At 36.1% G+C, this 22,858-nt stretch overlaps 1 protein-coding gene across 1 annotated transcript in view; it reads right to left on the bottom strand.

The window, feature by feature from the left end:
* ahcy (adenosylhomocysteinase) overlaps positions 1-18,078 on the bottom strand; it is a 30,384-nt gene extending 12,306 nt beyond the window's left edge. Inside the window, exons 1-5 of the mRNA XM_056460513.1 lie at positions 17,960-18,078; positions 14,565-14,755; positions 12,271-12,346; positions 6,149-6,301; positions 914-1,026 (exon numbers count right to left, since the gene is read on the bottom strand). Coding sequence (XP_056316488.1) covers positions 914-1,026; positions 6,149-6,301; positions 12,271-12,346; positions 14,565-14,755; positions 17,960-17,987 — 561 coding nt within the window. The 5' untranslated portion in view covers positions 17,988-18,078. The remainder of the gene's footprint in view (positions 1-913; positions 1,027-6,148; positions 6,302-12,270; positions 12,347-14,564; positions 14,756-17,959) is intronic.
* Positions 18,079-22,858: the final 4,780 nt, after the last annotated feature.

Below are 22,858 nucleotides of genomic sequence, written 5' to 3'. Positions count from 1 at the left end.
GATGTGCTGCTAGTGCGGTTTTTTTGTTGACATTTGTGCTTTGTCTTCCGCATGTCTGGCCTAGGCATGGGATGATAACCGGTTTCAAGGTTTACCGCGGTTTGGAAAGAAGTCAATGTTTTGAAACCGTAAAAATATTCTTTTATACGGTACTAAGGTATTTGTAAGGGGTTTTTAATGTGTTTTTACCACTTATTTCATTAGAGTTTTTTTTAGGGCAACAGTATTTACAGCAAAAGGACCCTCCACATCAAAAGCTACTGGTCAGCCCACGATTCAGGAATTGTTTGAAAACATTTCATTCATTGAAAACAAGTCATTTACACTTACATACAAGCATGCTGTAAACATGGACAGTGCAGTGGCTTTACTTTATATGCAAAGAAATGAAAGCTATCCATAGATCCCTTTTTCAAGTTGTTATGAAATCTGTCATTTTGAAACTAATGAAGACTGTCAGTGAATTATTTAAATTGTTTTGCCTGATATGTTCAAAATAAAAAAGCCCAAATATTTTAAATGTTTCTTAAAATAAAACATATTGTGTTCAATGGGGGAAAAGGTTGTTGTTTTTATCCCCATACATTTTAAAATAACTTATTTTTGAGCAGTAATCACAATACTGTGAAACCGTAAAACCATGATCATTTTATCCAAGGTTATAAAACTCAGTTTTTTTTTTACTGGCCCATGCCTAATCTGGCCTCTGATAACACTCCATTTAGACACTTTGTTTTTAAACAATTACTGCAGTCTGTGTGTAAGACATCAGCACAAAAAAATGCTTGATGCATTTGATCATTGGTACATCTCTACATACTATCAAATTCAATTCAATCCAATTACAAATCATGACAGGAATGAACGGGACGACAGTGTAACGTTGCTATAAGGTGAACGAAGTGAAGTTTACCTTTGTCACAGAGTCATTGACATTGATGGCAGGAACCTTCAGCTCTCCGCTCTTCAGCATCTTGTAGAGGTTGTGAACTCCTGTGGTTGTTTCCTCAGAGATGCCCTTGATTCCTGAGGGAGAAAAACACAAAACACAGTTTACAAAAAATCCTGCTGCATCTGTTTGGAAGGAATGTTGATCTTACTGGTTGCTTATAAATTTTATTTGTGCGCAGGTTAGCTTGACCCTCTCCGCTATAAATGACGTGGCTGAATTAAACGCTTAAGCAAAGATTAGAGGCTGTCACACAACTTCAGCATCGCTGGAAAATCTACTAAAGCTCATAAGCCCAAAGTATTATCCTAATTAACTCCATATTGGAACATTTCTGGCATTAAAGGAACGGTTCACCCAAAAAAAAAAAATTATAAAAAAATTCTGCCATCATTTACTCACCCTCCACATGTTCCAAACCAGTTTGAGTTCTCTTTTCTTTTAGTTGAACACAAAAGGAAATAATTTGAAGAATGTTAGAAACCTGTAACCATTGACTTGCATAGTAGGAAGAACAAATACCACAGAAGTCAATTGTTACAGGTTTCCAGCTCTCGCAATCATATCCTCTTTTGTTTTAAACAGAACAAAAACTAATACTGGTTTGGAACAAGCGTGACTAAATGATGACAGTTTAAATTTTTGGGGTGAACTAGCCATCGAAACTAAAATAAGGAGGAAAAAAAAAAACATCCAATTTCAGACATTTGTAATTTTTATGTATTTTTTGGTGCTGTTTCACAGAGACCACGTTTAATTCTGTGATTCATAATATCATAAAAAGTACTCAATTAAGATTATAAAGAAACTGAATAGCAAAGACAGTTTATTTTCCACATAGCAATTCATACAAAAACTATAAACATGCTCATTTAGTGTACAGGAGCAGGAGAGGTGTTATACTGGGAAAATTAACAAAAACTTATAGACGAGGATAAATTATATTTATAATCTTTATACATTATTAGAATTATTATTAAACAAAGATACTTGTAGCAAGCAGTAGAAAAGTCATATGCTAACGCTTGTAAGTTGATTCTTTATCAAGGGATTAATGGCTAGGAAATAAACAACAATGAAACCATAAATTAAATGTATTGTATGGAGATATTCTGGACAGAATTAAATAAATAAATAAATCAGGCAGATTTTTGGCTTTATTAACAAATGACCTAACAGGAGTCATTCTTACTGAATTCTAATGGCCTTCAAAACAGCAGCATTTACTTAAAACAAATCATTAGTAGCATAAATGCCTCCACTATGGAGAATATATCGTTAGAGCATCGTTATCGCAATGCGTGTATCCCCAGCAGTCACATCACAGGATTAGATTAATAAAAATGATGAAGATATCATTAAATCTTAAAATTTTTAAATAAATGATACAATGACCATTTTATTTTATGTTTGACTGTTTCTGTACCTGAATACTGTTGGACTCTTATACAGCGCTGTTTATTTCACTTTTATGTTTGCTCGGTTGTATTTATATATGCTTGTTATTTATTAATTTATGCAAACGCACATCATAGAACAATACTTCATCATGCTGGTATATCTAAGTGAATAAATTTTTTCCAAATAAAGCCATTTAATTCATCTGGTGAAATAAAAATTCATATCACAATAAATATCAAAATAACACAATGTCAGATTTTTCCAATATCGCTCAGCCTCTCCTGTAACTTGATCAATTCATCATGCCAAAGCTTGATTAAAAGCTTTAATATTAAGGCTGCACGATAATGGAAAAAGAAGACAATTGACATTGCAATATTTAGTTTTTCTGCAGCATGTGTACATTTATGCGTTTATGCACACATGTATGAATATATGCATGTATACACACACTATGATATGAACACTATTTCACAAGACAATTTAAATAACTCTATAGGAAGAATTTGAAATTTTACATCAAGAGGGAATGCATCTGCATACTATATAACAAATACAACAGAACAAAGACACAAATGAAATAAGTGCTTTATTAGTTTTCTGGAGAGTCTCAGTGTTGAGGTACAGAAATTAAATCAAATGTACAAGTTTGTCTTAGTTAAAGCTACAAATTTTAGGATTCTTTGTGCCTTAATGGTTTAAATCGGCTTTAGAAATCTTACAAAGTGTAACCCACCGCTTCTATGGTTACATTAACCCCTCTAAACATAACTCCCATCCCAGACGAGTCCCAAAGCGTAACCCACTGGTCCTACTGCACCCAACCCGGTCTGAGCTGGAATAGAACAGGCGATTCTTTGCATGGGAGTCGGTTGCGCTAACAAGGAGGCTAAAGACCATGTCCTCTAGCGTCTGTTGTTAGAGCACCTTTTGAGGTCAGAGGAGTGAGATTTACCTGCATAGCACTTCGTTAGCTGGCCTCCGTAACAATCACCCCCCTAAACCTCACTGCCACCCTGGACGAGCCCCCACTTGTAACCCACTGGTCCTACTGCACCCAGCCTGGTCTAAGCTGGAATTGAACTGGGGATTCTTTGCATGGGAGTCAGTTGCGCTAACAAGAAGGCTAAAGACCATGGCGTCTAGCATCTGTCGCTAGAGCACCTTTAGAAGTCAGAGGAATGAAGTTTACCTGCACTAGCTGGCCTCTGTTACACAAAGTAACAGGCCTTAAAAATGAATCACTTTACTCAAGTTAACCTTTGTATATCTTCTGAGCTCTGTTTTCTGATAAATTATAATCTGAACTCAACATTGCACATCCTGTAATGCAACTACTGCAGATTCAAACATTGTGCCATCAATACTGAAATGATAGATTGTGCAGCTCTAATTAATATTATTAAAAACTAAGTAGCGCTTTAAACATATAAAACAGCCCTTTCTTTAATAGAGGTATACAACATCAAGCTTGAGTTTTGTATAAAGTGTCATTTATAGTTCCTTAACTGCAAGAACCCAAGAGTGACCTGGCTAGAAACCTATTGTTAATAGTATTGTTGAAAACGTATTGTTAATAGTATTGTTGAAAACGTATTGTTAACAGTTGACATGCAGCTTTACCTACAATCATCTATTAAGCGGCTCAGATACTTTAGTCTAGCAAACAGAAGAGATCAAATGGAGAAGCTTCATAAAACTGACTCATTAAATATGAGACAATATTTAGAGTAAGGCGAAGACCTCATGACTCCGACTCAGTGTAAAAACAACAGATCCTTCAAAATCATGTTGGAAAAGAACTGCATGATCGTGGATTAGGATGACATCTAGTGGCCGCTAAATAACACTGCAGCTCAACATAAGAATGGTCATTTATAGGAGAAATACAGAAAATGATAATTGGGTCAGTTATTGTTATAAAAGCTGTCTAAATCATGGGTTATCAATATTTTAGATATCAGGGATCAAAATATGATCATATCTCTGTCAGGAAGCTTAAATGTAAAAGGTTAAAAAAGCTAAAAATTAATCAGTTTATCTGACAAATTTTAATTAACCAGTGCTATTTTTAATTTTATTTGCATTATTATTATCATCTTATATTATTTACAATCAACACACTTTAAATATATTAATATATCTTTTTTCACTGTGTAACGTTTAATGACCCTTTAATCATATTGATTATTTTACAATGGTTCATTTATTTTAATTAATAACATTTTAATATTACTTTTTTTATACAATGTATTAGTTTCTTTCCACTGGTGCATTTATTTCTCTTAAAATGCTGGATGTTTAAAAATAGTTTTTTTATTATTTTATTTTTTTTACAAATTTAATTAAAAAGGAAAAACTCCACTTTTTTGGAAACCTGCTCATTTCTGAATCCAATTAGCCGATTTCCAGGTCTGGCAGGAGCACCTATATCTTAGCCTAGTATAAACCATTGAATTAGATTAGACCATTAGCCCTTCGCTCAAAGTTTAGATCATTTTCCTACTCAAGAAGGCTCACCAGCGCCTATTCTTCTTGAGGCAACTTAAGAAGAACCAGCTTTCATCAGCCGTCTTGGTGAACTTCTACCGCTGCACAATAGAAAGCATCCTGACCAACTGCGTCACAGTCTGGTATGGAAGCTGCTCTGTTGCTGAGCGTAAGGCACTGCAGCGGGTGGCGAAAACTGCCCAACGCATCACAGGGACCAGACTGCCAGCCATTGAGGACATCCAGAAGAAACACTGTCTGCGCCGAGCATGCAGTATTCTTAAGGACACCTCTCACCCTGCTCACAGACTGTTTTCTCTCCTGCCTTCTGGCAGGCGCTTCAGGCTCCCCCGGACAAAAACCAGCAGACTGAGGAACAGCTTTTTCCCCAGAGCTGTCTCCCTTTTGAACTCTGCCCCTCACTGACTCTTTTGCCCCCCCCCAATACACCCCCCACTCTCCTCTAACTTATACTCCTCACAATCACTGCACTATTTAACATTTGCACATTTAAAGTTTGCACATATTCATTGCACTGACTCACTTATTTGAACTGGACATACCCACTGCACATGGACATTTGTAATTGTTTATCTATCTGCCACTCCTGATTATTAATAGTAACCTGTACATATATTCATTTATTGTAAATCTGTTCATAGCTAATACAACCTGTATATAATGTTCATAGTACATCCATCTGTAAATATCACCATAGTTTTTCTATAACTGCACTTTATAACTTATACCTGTATCCTGCACTTGCTGCTATTGCACTGCTGGTTAGACCGAAACTGCATTTCGTTGCCTTGTACTTGTACATGTGTAATGACAATAAAGTTGAATCTAATCTAATCTAAGCTCAACTTTTCTGAACTTAAGCAAAAAGCTAATAGTCCCTTTTAAACTTAAAGATACCATTCTTTTTCCAAACATTGGTTAGCACTGTCACCTCACAGCAAGGTCGCTGGGTCAGTTGGCGTTTCTGTGTGGAGTTTGTTCTCCGTGTGTTGGTGTGGGTTTCCTCTGGGTGCTCCAGTTTCCCCCACAGTCCAAAGACATGCGCTATAGGTGAATTGGATGAACTAAATAGGCCATAGTGCATGTGTGAGAATGTGAGAGTGTATGGGTGTTTCCCAGTACTGGGTTGCAGATGGAAGGGTATCCGCTGTGTAAAACATATGCTGAATAAGTTAGCGGTTCATTCCACTGTGGCAACTCCTGATAAATAAAAAGGACTACGCCAAAGGAAAATTATTGAATGAATGTATAATATAATAGAAGGATGTGTGAATGCCAGTGTTGTACCTGCGAGCAGTTTGGGGTACTTCTGGTGCACGAGGTTGGTCAGGTCTCCACCGTCGTCCAGGATCATGTTGAGAGGCTGACCGTCCTTGAAGTAGATGGTCTGCTCGATGCACCACACATACTCTTCATCAGTCTCTCCCTTCCAGGCATACACTGCAGAACAACAAACAAAAAAAAACACACACATTAGACACTGATTGTGCACATGGCTGATTACATACAATGAAGAACTGATCTAGCTCTATAGTGTACGTGTATATTCAATCTTATTCTCAAAGTTACACCCAATTTCAAATGGTCCTAAAATCCAATTTCTAGACTTGATTTGATTCAATACTTGTTTAGATTCAGTCAAAATGTGACCCTGGACAACAAAAAGGGACTTTAATTGAAATTTGTACATAATCTAAAGCTTTCTGTTGATGTATGGTTTGTTAGAATATTACGATATTTGGAAAATCTACAATCTAAGGGTGTTAAAAACAATTAAATAAATATAGTATATATAAAGTGCTTAGCAATGCATATTAATGAGCAAAAAGTTAATATATAGAGAGTTGGAAATGTGTAAAATATAATTAATGGAACATTATATTTAGATAATATGAAAAAAATTGCCATAAAAGAAAAATCAATAATTTTGACCCATACAAATTTCTATTTTTTTTTGGCTAGTACCACAACTATACTCAAACTATACTCTATACAATAACAAAATGGTGCAGGGTAATATACAGAATTTAATGTAAACGCTAGTCACATTTCTAAATGTCAAGACTGATGGTGAAAATATTAATAATTTAAAAATATTAAAATCAGAGCCCCAGACCTGTATTCACAACACTTTTCATTTCAGTAAACATGGGATGCATCAAAAACACAACTCGACTCCTTATTTCAAATGCAAACAGTGAGTAGTCAGAAGACAGAATATGGAAGAAAGATGTGGCTTTAGAGAATTAATTAATTAGCACATAATATTATACATCTTTTTTTTTCTCTTTCTTTGCTCTGTCGTAATTATTCTTACTCAAAAGTTTATTATTATTTCTTATACATGATTTAAACTCTAAATATACAGTGCTTTATCAGGGTTTCTACAGATATCATCATGTCAAATTTAAGACCTTTTTACGACCATTAAGTATTAAATTTAAGACCTATATCGCAATATCAAAAACACTCATACACAAAGAGAAGATGCTAAATCACAAAATCAGTGGTTAAACAGCACTAAAGACAGGTTAGATGCACCATTGAACTACAGAAAAAACAAAAAAACAAACATCTTAAGGCTGATTCATACTTTCACCAGGCGCTGCATTGAACCTCATGAAACAGACGAGGCTTTTATACTTGACGCGTTCGCCATTGAGATATTCTTTTAAATAACAGGGGGCGGTCAAAAGAAAGAGACAGTAAAATCAGACAAGTGGAAAGTTTCCGGAAGCAGGTCATATCGTTAATATCATTGAAGATTTTTAAACTAATTGTTTTTTATAATTTATTGAAATGATTATAAAGATTTTTATAACCATTCAAGATTTTAAATCAAACTTTGATGCATCACTTGCAGTTGTTCATATCTCGGACAGTTTTACCTATTAAAATTAAATATTAATGCCAACAGAACATGGGTTGCTCTACAATTCTATTTTTATTATGGCAAGAATAAAAGCAAAAAAAAAAAAAAAAATATATATATATATATATATATATATATATATATATATATATATATATATATATATATATATATATATATATATATATATATATATATATATATATATATATATATATATATATATATATATATATATATATATACTTACTAAAAAAATACTGACTTTTATTTTTATTTTGCCCACTCAACAATTCACGCATTGCTGTCTGGCTAGTTTCTGTCCTCTACTTATAAGCTAAAAAGGCAATAATGGTCCAACATTCTTGACCATCATCACCAATAAAGCCTAGAAAAAGAGGCATCAGCATATTGTAAACCGATAGGTTCAAATATCAGGTCCTTTTCAGTTATCAAAGACATAATTTGTTATTTAATTTTAGTTTGTAATTTGTAAATTGTTTTAAATTCAAAATTGTAATATCTACATCAGTGTAAAATGTTATGAATGGTGGAAAAATATATTCTGTAATATCAAAACCACCCGGGTCTCCACTTTTGCATGGCCTCTTTTTTGTTTTAACAAACTCATCCCTCAGGATTTTCCAAGCTTTTCCAAAACCTTTCCTCCTTTCCCACGGCTGTTGCAATTTTTTGGACGGATCATAAAGATGTGTGTACAGTCGTACCTGTTTCAGACAAAATCTCTTCAAAGTGTTTCATACTTAACTCAAATCAAACGCGGTGCCTCGCGAACTGTTCACTCGAGTCTCAAAACTTTTTGTGAGCTCCGCTAGATGAAATCATGTCGCGCACACCCAAAGCGAACCTCCGCAATCACAATGATGACATCACATTCACCAGGCGCACGGAGTTCAATAACAGAAAGCTGATTGGCTATTGTATGTTGGTCTTATTTGTAGTTGTAATACCGCAAGTTACATTTGGACTAGTGAAATAAAGAACTACAACACCACAAAAACCAAGCAACAACAAAAAATTATTTAAATGAGCATTAGATGTAGCGTTACATTGACATCAGAAAAATAAGACCTGTGCAAAAATATTTAAGACCTAGAACATCGAATTGAAGACTTTAAGGCCTAAAATTCCCATTTTTAAATAGACTTTAAGACCCTGCATGGTTTCCAGAGTCAAACAGTATTCAGGTACAGAAATTAAATAGTGAAAAGTAAAATCCTACTATATAGTCTTCTCTTGAAACTCTTGAAATGCCTTTAAAACACATATAAATGATAAAGTTTCACTCTGTTATGGCTATAAATCTCATGTATTCTCAACTGTTGATCAACTATAATCCCAACTCAACATTGCATATACTGCGATGTGACCAATGAGGACACACATTGCGATATCAATGCTGAATCGATATATTGTGCAGCCTTAGCAGGAATACTACATTAAATTATACTTTAAAATAAAAAGAAAATGTCAAAGAGTATTGTGCCTTTTGCCTGGTAACTGAAACTAATGTCACAATATTTCAATGCTTTTCGACATGGTTACAGTCTCAGCTCTCAATTTAAGATAATCCTCCGAACTTGCATTTTTCTTCTCTCAAAACACCCAATATATCAATTTTTACAAAACTGCCATTGTTCCACAAAGCTCTAAACCAATATTCATTTGTTCCACAACCTGAGCAAGGCCACAGAATTAACTGCATCACAGTTGAGCTCCCAGAATGAAAGAGGTTGTTAATGTAATTATGCTGCTACTAAAACACCTTCTTAAGGCCAAGTTCTTAGGCGGCGTTACATTAAGCTTGTACTCTGTGGAGAAGGCAATCTCGTAATGCACTGTGATAGGTTAGAGAGAAATGGGGATTATAAACACTTAATATTCACTTGACAAAGTAGTGGTAAGAAACTGAAACATGCTATATCACGCAGTATGTTTGTGTTCCTGGTAGAATTTAACTCACATTCTTATCCAACTTATTCTCATTGACTTCATCTTTGTGATGCATAAATTTATTCATAAAAGAAGCTGATTCTCAAAACACACATTTACTTAGAGATATAACCGTTTCACATGTATTATTAGATATTTAAAATAATAATAATAATAATAATAATAATAATAATAATAATAATAATAATAATTATTATTATTATTATTATTATTATATTACATAACTTTTGTAAAACATATCTCTCACACTTTCATTACATTAGCTGGGTTTCCATCATTCTGTGTTAAGGTATATTTTGAATTAGTTGCATGGGAAATGGGTGATTGAAAAGCCTATTTTTAAATAAAAATATTATCATTTACAAAACATATTTTTACACTTGCAAAAAGCTTCCAATGTAAATAATGGCAGATTTATTTATTTTTGTAATGCCATATCAGCAGCATTGACTATATTCATGCTAACACTTGTATTAAATATACAATATATTTTTTAAATCAAAAGTTTCTTAATAATCAGTACAAATCTATATCAGGAGACATCCAATAGGCTGTCAGCTCGGCTTTGACTTTGTCTTCTTCTGATTGACAGGTTGTGATGCTGGTGCTGTTTTCTTAAAAAGATACAGTGGAAGTAATGGACTGAACACGGAGACTGTAAAGCCTAATTTAACCCAATGCGTAAAGTTGTGAACGTTGAGCTGGTGCAAATACAAGCATCAGATGTGTGTCTAATGTAAAATTATATATTTATTCTATTTATCTTTTCCCCCCTTTTAATTACCGAACATTTGATGTGCTTTGCACCACTCTCTGTATTATGCTGCCTGACTGGGTTTCAACTAGGTCAGCTAATGACGTAATGGGGGCAGGTACTTTCACTTTTCACTACTACAGCTTCTCACCTCTGCTCGTGTTTTTCACATGGCAGGTTTCTACGTCCTTCATACATGATGAGAGATCGAGCTGATCGACTTGATAAGGGAATATGTCTTGACAATCCACACAGACGTGACTTAATAAAGTGTGAAGACATGTATCATTTTAATCATTGCATTAGTCTGAATGTAAATCCCCTCATCAGGCAGTGTTGGAGCAGCGGGAGAGAGTGGACCAAAGCGCATCAAACGAGAGGTATCAACAAAAGAAAAACACAACTTAAGACACTTAAATGCTTGTATTTGTTGTATGTGCACCAGCTCTGCGATGCATGTCCACAACTTCCTGCATTGGGTTAAATGAGGCTGTCCAGTCTCTGAGTTCAGTCCGTTACTACCATGGTTGAAACCCAGACAGGCAGTCAGGCAGCGTAATACAATGAGTGGACCAAAGCGCATTGGTGCAATTATAATGCATCTAATATCTTTATTAAAAATAAATAAATAAATCATGATCCCTCGATTTAATAATTAAATCGTCTTAAAACGTAAATTTGAATTAATCGGGGAATAAAAATAAATAAATAAATAAAAAAACGAAAGAATCGCCCAGCCCTACAAACAATACAAATAACACAAAACAAAACAAATCATAGTTGCTTCAGTTTAATTGATCAAACATATTTCTAAAAACATGCACACTGCTAAACGCAACTTATTCCTATTCTTATTGCTTTTTTTGCAAATTTGAAAAGAATTGTGGCCTAGTGGTTAGCACTGTCACCTTACAGCAAGAAGATCACTGGTTCGAGTCCCACCTGGGCCAGTTGTCATTTCTGTGTGGAGTTTGCATGTTCTCCATGTGTTGATGTGGGTTTTTCTCCGGGTGCTCTGGTTTCCCCCACAGTCCAAAAGACATGCGATACAGGTGAATTGGATGGACTAAATTGGGCATAGTCTATGAGTGTGTGTGTGTGCGTGAATGAGTGCATGTATGGGTGTTTCCCGGTACTGGGTTGGGGCTGGAAGGGCATCTGCTTCGTAAAACATATGCCAGAATAGTTGGCAGTTCATTCCACTATGGTGACCCCTGATAAATCAGAGACTAAGCCAAATGAAAATGAATAAATGAAAAGATTTGCTTTACATTCAGATGGAAACCCAGCTACTGATCATCTCTAAGCAAAACTTAAACACTTAAAATAAAAACGTCGCCATTAAATATTGTATTTATTTTATTAATGTGCATATTTGTAACAAGCTTGTGCTGTTGCAAGTTATTTTTGCAAACAAAGTAATAAAGATAAGCTATTGATTTTTAAAAGTAGTCTGAAAATAACTTTGTTAGATAAAGTTGTGACTTTTAACCCTAAAAATCATTCAGCGTGTAACTTTTTCCAGGTTTAAGTCGATTTGTCAACCGAAAGCTGCAATGATGACGTTCGCGGAGTTCACTTTTATCCCGTCCACTCTTGTACGCTAGTCCTTCAGGTCTACAGATTAAACCTATTTGTGCTGATTGTAGCTTTTCCTCAGCACATGCTGTAAAGCTGGACGTGTCTCTAAACCCTGTGTTCTCCTTATCTACACTTGATTACGCAGCTCTAGAGTCAACAGACGGCAGGATTACACCAGAGCCGCGGTTATGAAACAAACCAATGGTCCAGAACAGAAACACCTGTTACCTGGAACGCCGGTTTTGGCGATGGCTGAGGCGGCGTGATCCTGGGTGGAGAAGATGTTACAGCTGGACCACTGGACCTGAAGGAGACACACATCAAAGAGCAGGAATCAGATCTTTAGACTTACAAAGACTTGCGTTCATAAGTTTCTTGCTTTGGGCTGGGAAATTCCGGTTTGACTGAGGTTTTAAAGGGATAAGAAGGAGGAAGCATTTCAGTCAGACTGTGCTTTCAGGCAATTAAAATTACGGTTCCTTTCCTAACAAAGTACCGTGGTAATAAGGCCCGGTAGATTTAAAATAACATAATGACTATTATATTAAGTTTGAAGGAGCAAGGTTTTTTTGTTGGACATGAGAAAGCCTAGCCTGAGTCTCAAAAGCTTGAAAGTAGTTTAAAGCAGATTTACGAGTCTGGAAGGGTTTTACATTTACCAAAGTAATTTTACAAGTCCCCTAAAGTTAAACTGTTGAGTTTTACCATTTTTCAATCCATTCAGACAGTCGCTGGGTCTGGCATGAGCACTTTTAGCTTAGCATAAATCATTGAATCGAATTAGACCATTAGCATCTCTCAAATTCAAAATAGTTTTTTGATTTTTTTACTATTTAGAGCTCGACTCTTTTGTAAACACAGTGTACTAAGGCCAATGGAAAATGCTAATGCAAAGATGCTAATGGTCTAATCCGATGCAATGATTTATGCTAAGCTAAAAGCACAAAGCTCCGCATATATATGGATAATTGACATACAATTTCATATAGTTACTTCAAGGGATGCAAAGCTGAATATTCAGCATCATTACTCCAGCGTCATATAATTTTATTATCTAACAAAACGGTAAGTTATGATCTATTTAATACATAATAAACCTCTTTAACATTATTAAAAGTACATAAGTTACTGAGTGACTGAGTCAAAGTTCTGACTTTCATATCAAATGGTGTTCAAACTCACATTGGCTGCATTTAACACTGAATGAAGCCTATAATCTGTTCCTGAGATGATCACTGTCATCGCTGTTTATGCTGTTGTTCTGCTGCAACGTAAATTTCTAAAGTAATTATTTCGGCACTATTCGTGGCAGGACACAATCTCCTTTTAACATAGAAAAGATAGCATTTATGGGATGTCCCATCATGTGTAGTTATCACACTACTTAACTATACTAAGGGCGTATTCACACTAGCGCTAAGCGAGAGCGCTTTTTAAACTGAACAGCGCATCGATGACGTAAGCATGCTCAGGGTTGAATCCAATGTGAGTGCGGGTCATCGGAGGAGACGGGAGGGTGGACAAGCGTACATAGATCGAGAGTATACCCTAAATAAAATAGTCATAAAAAGCATCTAAAAACAGGTCGCCTATCCAAGTTTTAGGAACAACAAATAATATCTTGACTTCTAATTGATCATTTGGTATCAGAAGTGGCTTATATGAAAGGCAAATGCCTCTAGATTACGCTTATTTTACCAAAATAAAAGATGATCATACCTTGATTTTTAATGATTTAATTAGGACAGTAAGGTCTGACTTTGCTTAGACAAAAGTCTTTTCACTTAACAGAAATAATGTACAGCATAGAATATAAAGTCATGATGCTGTGGAAACAGAATTAATATTGTGTATGACTCCCATGAGCTTGGAGGACTGCATCCATACATCTCTGCAATGACTCAAATAACTCATGAATAAAGTCATCTTTAATGGCAAAGAAAGCACTCTTGCAGGACTCCCAGAGTTCTTCAAGATTCTTTGGATTCATCTTCAGTGCCTCCTCCTTCATCTTACCCCAGACATGCTCAATAATGTTCATTTCTGGTGACTAGGCTGACCAATTCTGGAGCACCTGCTGGAGAATTTGCCCTCTCCTGTGGTTTGTAATGTAATGGGCAGCACAAATGTCTTGATACCTCAGGCTGTTGACGTTGCCATCCACTCTGCAGATCTCTCGCATGCTCCATACTGAATTTAACCCCAAACCATGATTCCTCCTTCACCAAACTTGACTAATTTTTGTGAGAATCTTGGGTCCATGCGGGTTCCAATAGGTCTTCTGCAGTATTTGTGATGATTGGGATGCAGTTCAACAGATGATTCATCTGAAAAATCTACCTTCTGCCACTTTTCCAAATGATCAACTAGAAGTCAAGTTATTATTTGATCGACGACAAGACTTTTGTCAGGTAGTGTACAGTAAAAACTGCGTGACAGAAAATTTTAGTGGTCTTAAAACCTGGACTTTTCCAAACCACAGTAAACCTTGAAACCGGTTATCGTCCCATCGTCCTACTGACCTCAGCACCGAGAGTGGTCAAGGTCTCGATGAGCACAGCGGTCTGTAGAGTCATGTGCAGACAGCCGGCGATACGAGCGCCTTTCAGAGGTTTGCTCTGGCCGTAGAGCTCCCTCATCTTCATCAGACCCGGCATCTCATTCTCAGCGATCTCAATGGCTTTACGTCCCCACTCAGCCAGGCTGATATCGGCTAAACAGGGAGAAAAATCAACAATAAATTAGACCTGAAAAAAAAAAAAAAAAAAAGAAATCTGCAAACTAGTACAGGTTTCAGAAAGCATTTAGAGCACATCTTTAGAGAGTAACAAAAATAGATAAACATCATTTAAAGTTATTTGAAGTGTCAGTCTCGTATTGGCAGATCTCAAAGAGGAATGACACTCAAAACCACATGCCAAACATGTCCTGAACTGGTTGAGGAGATGGTGTTTGGTTTCACAAGCTCACTTAAAGGAATTGCTCAGCTAACTATTTTAATTTGCTATTAATTTACTTACTCTCAGGTCAATACAGGTGACTTTTTTTTTGTTCAGTGGAAAAATAAAGAAGATTATTAGCTGTAAATGTGCAAGTTGACAGCTACCGGCACATTCGAAAAATCAAAGGCAAAACAAATTAATACTCATGGTTCTTGGTGATACACTGAGGTCTATTTAAAAATAAGCATCAGTTCAGGTGCCCGTTTAAACCTGCACATTTTGTCAATATGCAACACGACAAGTAACAATTTTCAGTTTCTTGCACAGACTGAATGCTTAACTTCATAAGACCTCAATGTATCATCAGGAGCCACAAGTATTACATTTGTTTGACTCTTAAAGTACAGCTTGCAGTTGCCATGCATTTTATCAATCACCAGAAGCCACTGTTTCAGCAAAAAACATATTTCATGGGTTAACAAACACCATATTTTCACAATGAATTACAGTTGTCATGAATTTGGTACCAATCGATACTTGAATTTTAAAAACGGCCATTTCCCACTAACATTTGAGCAGGTTGTTAAACAGCGTTGATTAACCATTGGGAACACTTGCTCAACAGAAATGACTGTGATTGGCTGTGAAGGTCATCAGTTCACCAAACTCACCGCTGTTTTCAAAGTTTAAAAAAAAAAAAAAAAAAAAAAAAAAGTACAAAAAACTTGACCATCCTAATATTCAGTGACCAAACAAATGACCACGACAAATGTGACCAAATAAAAAGGATTGGCATTCAATTTACTTTTTTACATTGTTGAAATTCGAAAGTGCTCAAGATCGACATTAGGGCTGCACGATATTGGAAAATTCTGATATCGCAAGGTTTTATTTTTCTGTGATAAATATTGCAATATGAACACAGTTTAACAAGATGAACAGCTGTGCGGAGGTTTTTTGAGGAGTCTAACATTATTCAGGTACAATACCAACAACGCAAAAATGCATTCGTTACGTTGCATCATCTCGTTTCTAGTCCAAATATCAAAAAATTCTTAGATCAAGTACAAATACTGTATTATTTTCACCTTCAGAAGAAATAACCCAAAATTAAGAGCTTTTCCACAATGCAAGCAAAATGATCTGCCATAAGGGTAAGCAAAATAATCTTGTTTTTGCTTTGAAATGTAGTTATTTGAACTAGAAACAAGACAAAAATTCAAATGATTTATACACAATTTAAATTGTGCATAAATAATTAAATGCAATTATTATGTCACACCCCATTCATCATAATTTTTTTGTGCCCAAATGTTTTAAACTCTGTTGAAATGCTCAGTCACAGGCCTTAAAAACACATGCGAATGATAAACCTTCACTCTATTATGGTTAAACTTAGCAGCAACTCTACAAATCGCGTGTTCGGCTCCTTTTTAACTATAATCCAGACTCAACATTGCAGATCTTGCGATGCAACTATTGCAGATTTGCACATTGCGATGTATCGATTCTGAAACAATATACTGTGCAGCTCTAATCTACATTAATGCGGAGTTTGAAATGCAACAACAGTATTTTAGGAACAGTGTTAATAGTCATATGACTAATTTCCATCATTATCCTTTTTGTTTTTCACCATAAGAATCCTGTGAGAAGATTTCAGAATAAGCTATCATTAAATAAGTCAGATATAAAGTGCTGGGGCTGTAAATGACAAACTTTGACATTTCATTCACTGAGTTTGAAAAACTGAACTCTGAACTCTTAAGACTGCGGTGCAAAGTCCAGCTGGATTTACTATTGAATGAATTTCTCCTTATCTACACCACTGAGAACATCAGAGAGATTGCTGGAAAAACAACAACAGATGCTACAAATGTCCTAACCCCAACCCTAAGCTCAACCCGAACAGTTGCCAAGATCGGTCAATGCAAACCAGGCTGACGTATGACTAGCATATAACATATATATTTGTTAAATCTTATTAAAAACGAATGGTTCTTCGAGTTGAATCATTTCAAATGAATTGATTCACAAACTCATTCGAAATTAACAAGGTTTCTGATTAAAACTGGATTAAGGATCATTATGACACCTTTAGAGAAAATACGGCTGATTTAAATAAGAAATATCTTACGCAATGAGCAAATATTTTTTTAATTTGTATGGGGTATTGTGAATGAAAATCAAATTTATGCTTTAAATGACTGCTCAATAAGGAAGAAACAAAAGCATTAATAATTACCAATCAAAAATAAGTAATAAATAAAAATTACCTGCTTATCTTTATCATAGACTAAAAAATCTTTATACAGACGTTTTACATTTTAAACGGGACCACGTGATGGCGTTGAGCAGACGTTTTGAGAACTGTTCAAAGGATCCGACTCACAAAAACGAATGAAGCTGTTCAATGAAAAGGGGCGCGTTTAACCACTGCATTATGGGAAATGTAGTTCAGCATGGCGGCAGATCACTTAGAAAGCGCTTCTAAAGCGAACACAAAAAACTACAACTTCCAAACTTTCTTCTTCACGTTTGCTCAATGGAACCACGCTAGCTTGTTTGACAGGTGTTAGTTATAAAATCATATTTAATATGTCGTGAGTAAACAAATATATAGATATAGTGATAAAATAGATGAATATAGTGCACAAACAGTGATTTTAAAGGAGAGGGCGTGCATTAGAGAGGTTTGTGCACGGCAGCGCTTACAATGACGCCTCCGGTGCCATGTGATACATAAGCACAAGCAAGCAACTAAAGATTTACAGTTCATACACGATTAAATATAACTCTACATCATTTTACACAGATTCATCCGCTTCATCAAGCACATATTAAAGCGCTGATTACAAATCATAAGCGCGGAATCAGCTACTTAGCATTGGCGGTAAACACACGCTTGCATGATTTTGTGCAGACTCACATTAAGCCCACTCCTAAGTCAAGAATCAGATAAAACTTGTACTAACCAACTTTGAATGGAAGCTTCTCTGACATTTTGACGCTGTGCTGTCTGGTAAAGCCTGATACGGGTTGGTTTCAGCCCGGCTGTGGACCTGAGTGAGTGCAGAAGGAGGTAACTGTTATGTGAACTTGAATATAAGTGTGTACAAACCGGTTGTTGTAATATTCATGAGCTCACGCCGTCTGTCGCTTCTCATTGGTGGATGTTCGCCCCGCCCCTTTGGCTTAAATAACCCGTCGTAGGCGTGATCATATCGTGCTGCGGAGGCCAATGAGAAGCCACAGTGGTTCAAGGTGTGTAATATCATTTGGAATGTGAGGAGAATTTGCTTAATATACAACAAGTTTGAGCTGGCTGTTAATAATAGTTAACATAACGAGTTTGAGCATGTGGGAAGAACGCTGTTTAGCTGCTTGATTTTTCTGTTTAAAATTGGCTTAAATACAGAAGCGTGATGAATATTGAGTTACTTTGCATTCTTAACTAAGTGTTCGTTCATTCACTTTCTTTTCGGCTTAGTCCACAGCGGAATGAACCGCCAACTTATCCTACCACATGTTTTTATGCAGCGGATGCCCTTCCAGCTGCAACCCATCACTGGGAAACACCCATACACACACTCGTTCACACACATACACTTTGGACAATTTATCCAGTGGTGGAAAGAGTACTGATAAATCATACTTAAGTTAAAGTTCCATTAAAAGTCCCTAAAAATGTAGTGAAAGTAGAGTAAAAAGTCTCGGTTGTAAATATTACTCAAAGTATGAGTAAAAAGTACCCCTTTTTAAAAGTACTCAAGAGTAGTGAGTAATACGCTGTAAAAAGCTGATGCGTTTACATGTAATTTGTGGATGTGTGTAAACGTAACATTCTGTAGAGCATCTAGTTATTGCCCAGCAGGCACACAATGTCATGTTATTATTAGGTTAGATTTAGGTTGTAATGTCAGGTGACCAAAATTCAACGTCTAGTCAGCGTCTAAGGACAATCTTATTTTGATGCCCAATAATGACGTCAAATGGCGTTGATTTTAGGTTGTGTTGGAAAGTGAGCAAAATCCAACGTCGAGCCAACATCTTAAACCAACGTCATATTGACGACAAATACTGATATTTATTCATCAGGTATGGCAATCAAAATCCAATGTCTGATAAATGTAATAGTGGTAACGTCCCCACATCAAGCTGTAACATCATTAGACGTTGATATTTGGTTGGTTTTAGGTTGGATGTTGGACACTGACGTCAGCCTGACATTAGGTTCAGATGTCAACGCGATTGTCATTTCCAAACAGAATGCAACGTCCCCATAACGCTGGGGAACAACGTCAATCTGACGTCATGTTGACGTCTTGTGCCTGCTGGGTGTTTAAAGACCATTTCGTTCATCATACAGTAAACATCTGTCATCTTCTCATCAGTGACATGCATCTAAACAGTCTCTGGGTCAATGCGTGTAAAGACTTTGGATATCTTCTTGGACACTTTCAATATCTCCAAACAGTTTTCTGCAAATATAAATCGCACATGTCTTGAGGTAGTTCAGTACGATGTGATTCACCTTCTATGTGGGACTTGATTTGAATCGCAGGACTGATTTTTCTAATCCTCATAGACAAGAAAAAATAAAGTAGTGACTGCAGGTTGAAGGAAAGTAGTGGAGTAAAAGTACTGATACAGCACTAAAAGTGTACTCAAGGGAAAGTAAAAGGACATATTTTAAAAACTACTCAGTACATTACGATTCCTGAGAAAAACCTACTCAATTACAGTAATCTCAATATTTGTAATTTGTTACTTTACACCACTGAATTTAGCCTACCCAATTCACCTGTATCGCATGTCTTTGGACTTGTGTGGGAAACCGGAGCACCCAGAGGAAACCCACGAGGAGAACATGCAAACTCCACACAGAAACGCCAACTGACCCAGCCACGGCTCAAACCAGCGATCATCTTGCTGTGAGGTCATTGTGTTACCCACTGTGCCACTGTGCTGCCGTAACTAAATGTAAACAAGGGTCCCCCCCCCACAGTAAAGTCTTTGTAAACTAACAGAGGTTATTTTGTGTTATTTGGACGACACCAGTGTAAAGTACAGTGTACCAGTACTGGGTTACAGCTGAAAGGGCATCCGCTGCGTAAAACTTATACTGGATAAGTTGGCGGTTCATTCAGCTGTGGCGACCCCTGATGAATAAAGGGACTAAGCTGAAGGAAAATGAATGAACGGATGTACAGATTTACAGAACAGCCTGTCAATCATAAAATTATTAAAGGTCTAGTGGGTGGTTTGAGGACAGAATAGTCTGGCTGCCTGACCAGAATTTAAATGTTGAGGTAGATTATTACCTAAACTACTGTTCAAAGTTAGGGGTTGAAGAATAAATAAATAAATAGGTTTATAAAGTCCTGTCTTATACTCGCGAGTGGTACATTTATTGACTAAATACATTATTCTTCATACAATATATACACTCACCGGCCACTTTATTAGGTACACCTTACTACTATCAGGTTGGACCCCCTTTTGCGTTCAGAACTGCCTTAATCCTTCATGGCGTAGATTCAACAAGGTACTGGAAATATTCCTCAGAGATTTTGACATGATAGCATCTCGCAGTTGCTGCAGATTTGTTGGCTGCACATCCATGATGTGAATCTCCCTTTCCACCACATCCCAAAGGTGCTCTATTGGATTGTGCTCTGGTGACTGTTGAGGCCATATGAGTAAAGTGAACTCATTGTCATGTTCAAGAAACTAGTCTGAGATGATTCAAGCGTTATGACATGGCACGTTATTCTGCTGGAAGTAGCTATCACATGATCGGTGTGGTCATAACGCGATGCACATGGTCAGCAATAATACTCAGGTAGGCTGTGGCGTTGACACGATGCTCAATTAGAACTAATTGGATTCATGCTTTCATGTTGTTGATGCCAAACTCTGACCCTACCATCAGAATGTTGCAGCAGAAATCAAGACTTATCAGACCAGGTCACGTTTTTTTCCAATATTCTATTGTCCAATTTATGTGAGCCTGTGTGAATTGTAGCCTCAGTTTCCTGTTTTTAGCTGACAGGAGTGGCACCCGGTGTGGTCTTCTGCTGCTGTAGCCCATCCGCCTCAAGGTTGGATGTGTTGTGCGTTCAGAGATGCTCTTCTGCATACCTCAGTTGTAACAAGTGGTTAATTGAGTTACTGTTGCCTTTCTATCAGCTCGAACCAGTCTGGCCATTCTCCTCTGACCTCTGACATCAACAAGGCATTTGATTTGTGCCCACAGAACTGCTGCTCACTGGATATTTTCTCTTTTTCGGATCATTCTCTGTAAACTCTAGAGACGGTTATGCATGAAAATCCCAGTAGATCAGCAGTTTTTGAAATACTCAGACTAGCCCGTCTGGCACCAACAACCATGGCAAGTTCAAAGTCACTTAAATCACCTTTCTTCTCTATTCTGATGCTCAGTTTGAACTGCAGCATATCATCTTGACCATGTCTACATGCCAAAATGCATTGAGTTGCTGCCATGTGATTGGCTGATTATACATTTGCATTAACAAGCAGTAAGACAGGTGTACCTAATAAAGTGGCCGATGAGTGTACGTTTTCATTGAACACATCACTGCATGAAAATGAGAATTAACAGTTTTAACCACATTTTCTCAAACAGAATTATTCACGTACATATTCAAGTTTATCAGTAAAATGAATTCTCGAGAGTGTGTAAGATAGGGGTGAAAGAATAAATAGATGGTAGACTATTAAAATAATGGGAGTCCAAAATTAACTGAAACATGTTTTTTGTTGTTGTTGTAATAGTTTTATGTCTTAAAACAACGGTAAACTGTATATTTTGAGTATTTCCAAAGATTCATTCCCAGTCAAAAAAGGTTTCAAATCTCTTTCATTTATATACTAGGACCAACAGAGCCTCAGTCAAAATATTTTAATAACAATAATAAGTAAAATTATAACGATAGCAGTATAACAATAAATCCAAGACCTACAAGAGAATGAAAACATACAAATGTATTAAAGCTTCATATCTTTCACATCCTGTACAAATAGGTTTTCATTACTACACACACAGCGCATTGCGTCTTATGTTTCCTTGCCACAGCAAAAGCACCTCTGAAAAGATTCTGATTGTATGTGTATTTTAATTAATAAGTAGGCCCACACGGAATCTGCGCGCAGAGAATTCTGCAGATTTTTAGCCCAGCATTAATTCTGTTTATTTACTTGAGTAAATGTGTGTAAATCTATATTTATTCAGTTTTTAAATTAAGTACAGTAATTTTATTGACTAATATGAAAATGTTCATCTGATTTATGTACAGTGCAGTTTGTACAGTAATATTTTCTGTCTTTTAGTAGAGATATTATATGAGAGACTTGCTTTGTTTACCAAATAAAGTGAATCTAATTGGGTTTGCATTTTAAACATTAAATACAAGTTAAAATATTATAATTTTTTATTTCACATATTAAGGTTTTAGTTATGATACTTCCAAAATAATTCCGCAGAAATCTACAGATTTTTACCATAATTCTCCACAGATATAGCAAAAAACGTCCGCAAATTCCGTCGGCCCTAATAAGTTCAATACAGTTGAAGTCAGTCTTACTAGCCCTCCTGAATTATTACCCCACCGTACATTTATCTCCAATTTCTGTTTAACGGAAAGATTTATTAAACACATTTCTAAACATAATAGTTTTAATAACTAATTTCTAATAACTGATTGATTTTATCTTTGCCTTGTGATATTTTTCAAAATACTAGTTTTCAGCTTAATGTGACATTTAAAGGCTTAATTTGGATAAATAGGCAAGTTAGGGTAATTTAGGCAATGTATAACAGTGGCTTGTTCTGTAGACAACTGTTAAAAATA

The sequence above is a fragment of the Danio aesculapii genome, chromosome 6 (assembly GCF_903798145.1).
Source record: "Danio aesculapii chromosome 6, fDanAes4.1, whole genome shotgun sequence".
NCBI classification, from domain to species: Eukaryota; Metazoa; Chordata; class Actinopteri; order Cypriniformes; family Danionidae; genus Danio; species Danio aesculapii.
The sequence above is the reverse complement of the archived record's forward strand: the minus strand, read 5'-3'. Positions and strand labels throughout refer to the sequence as shown.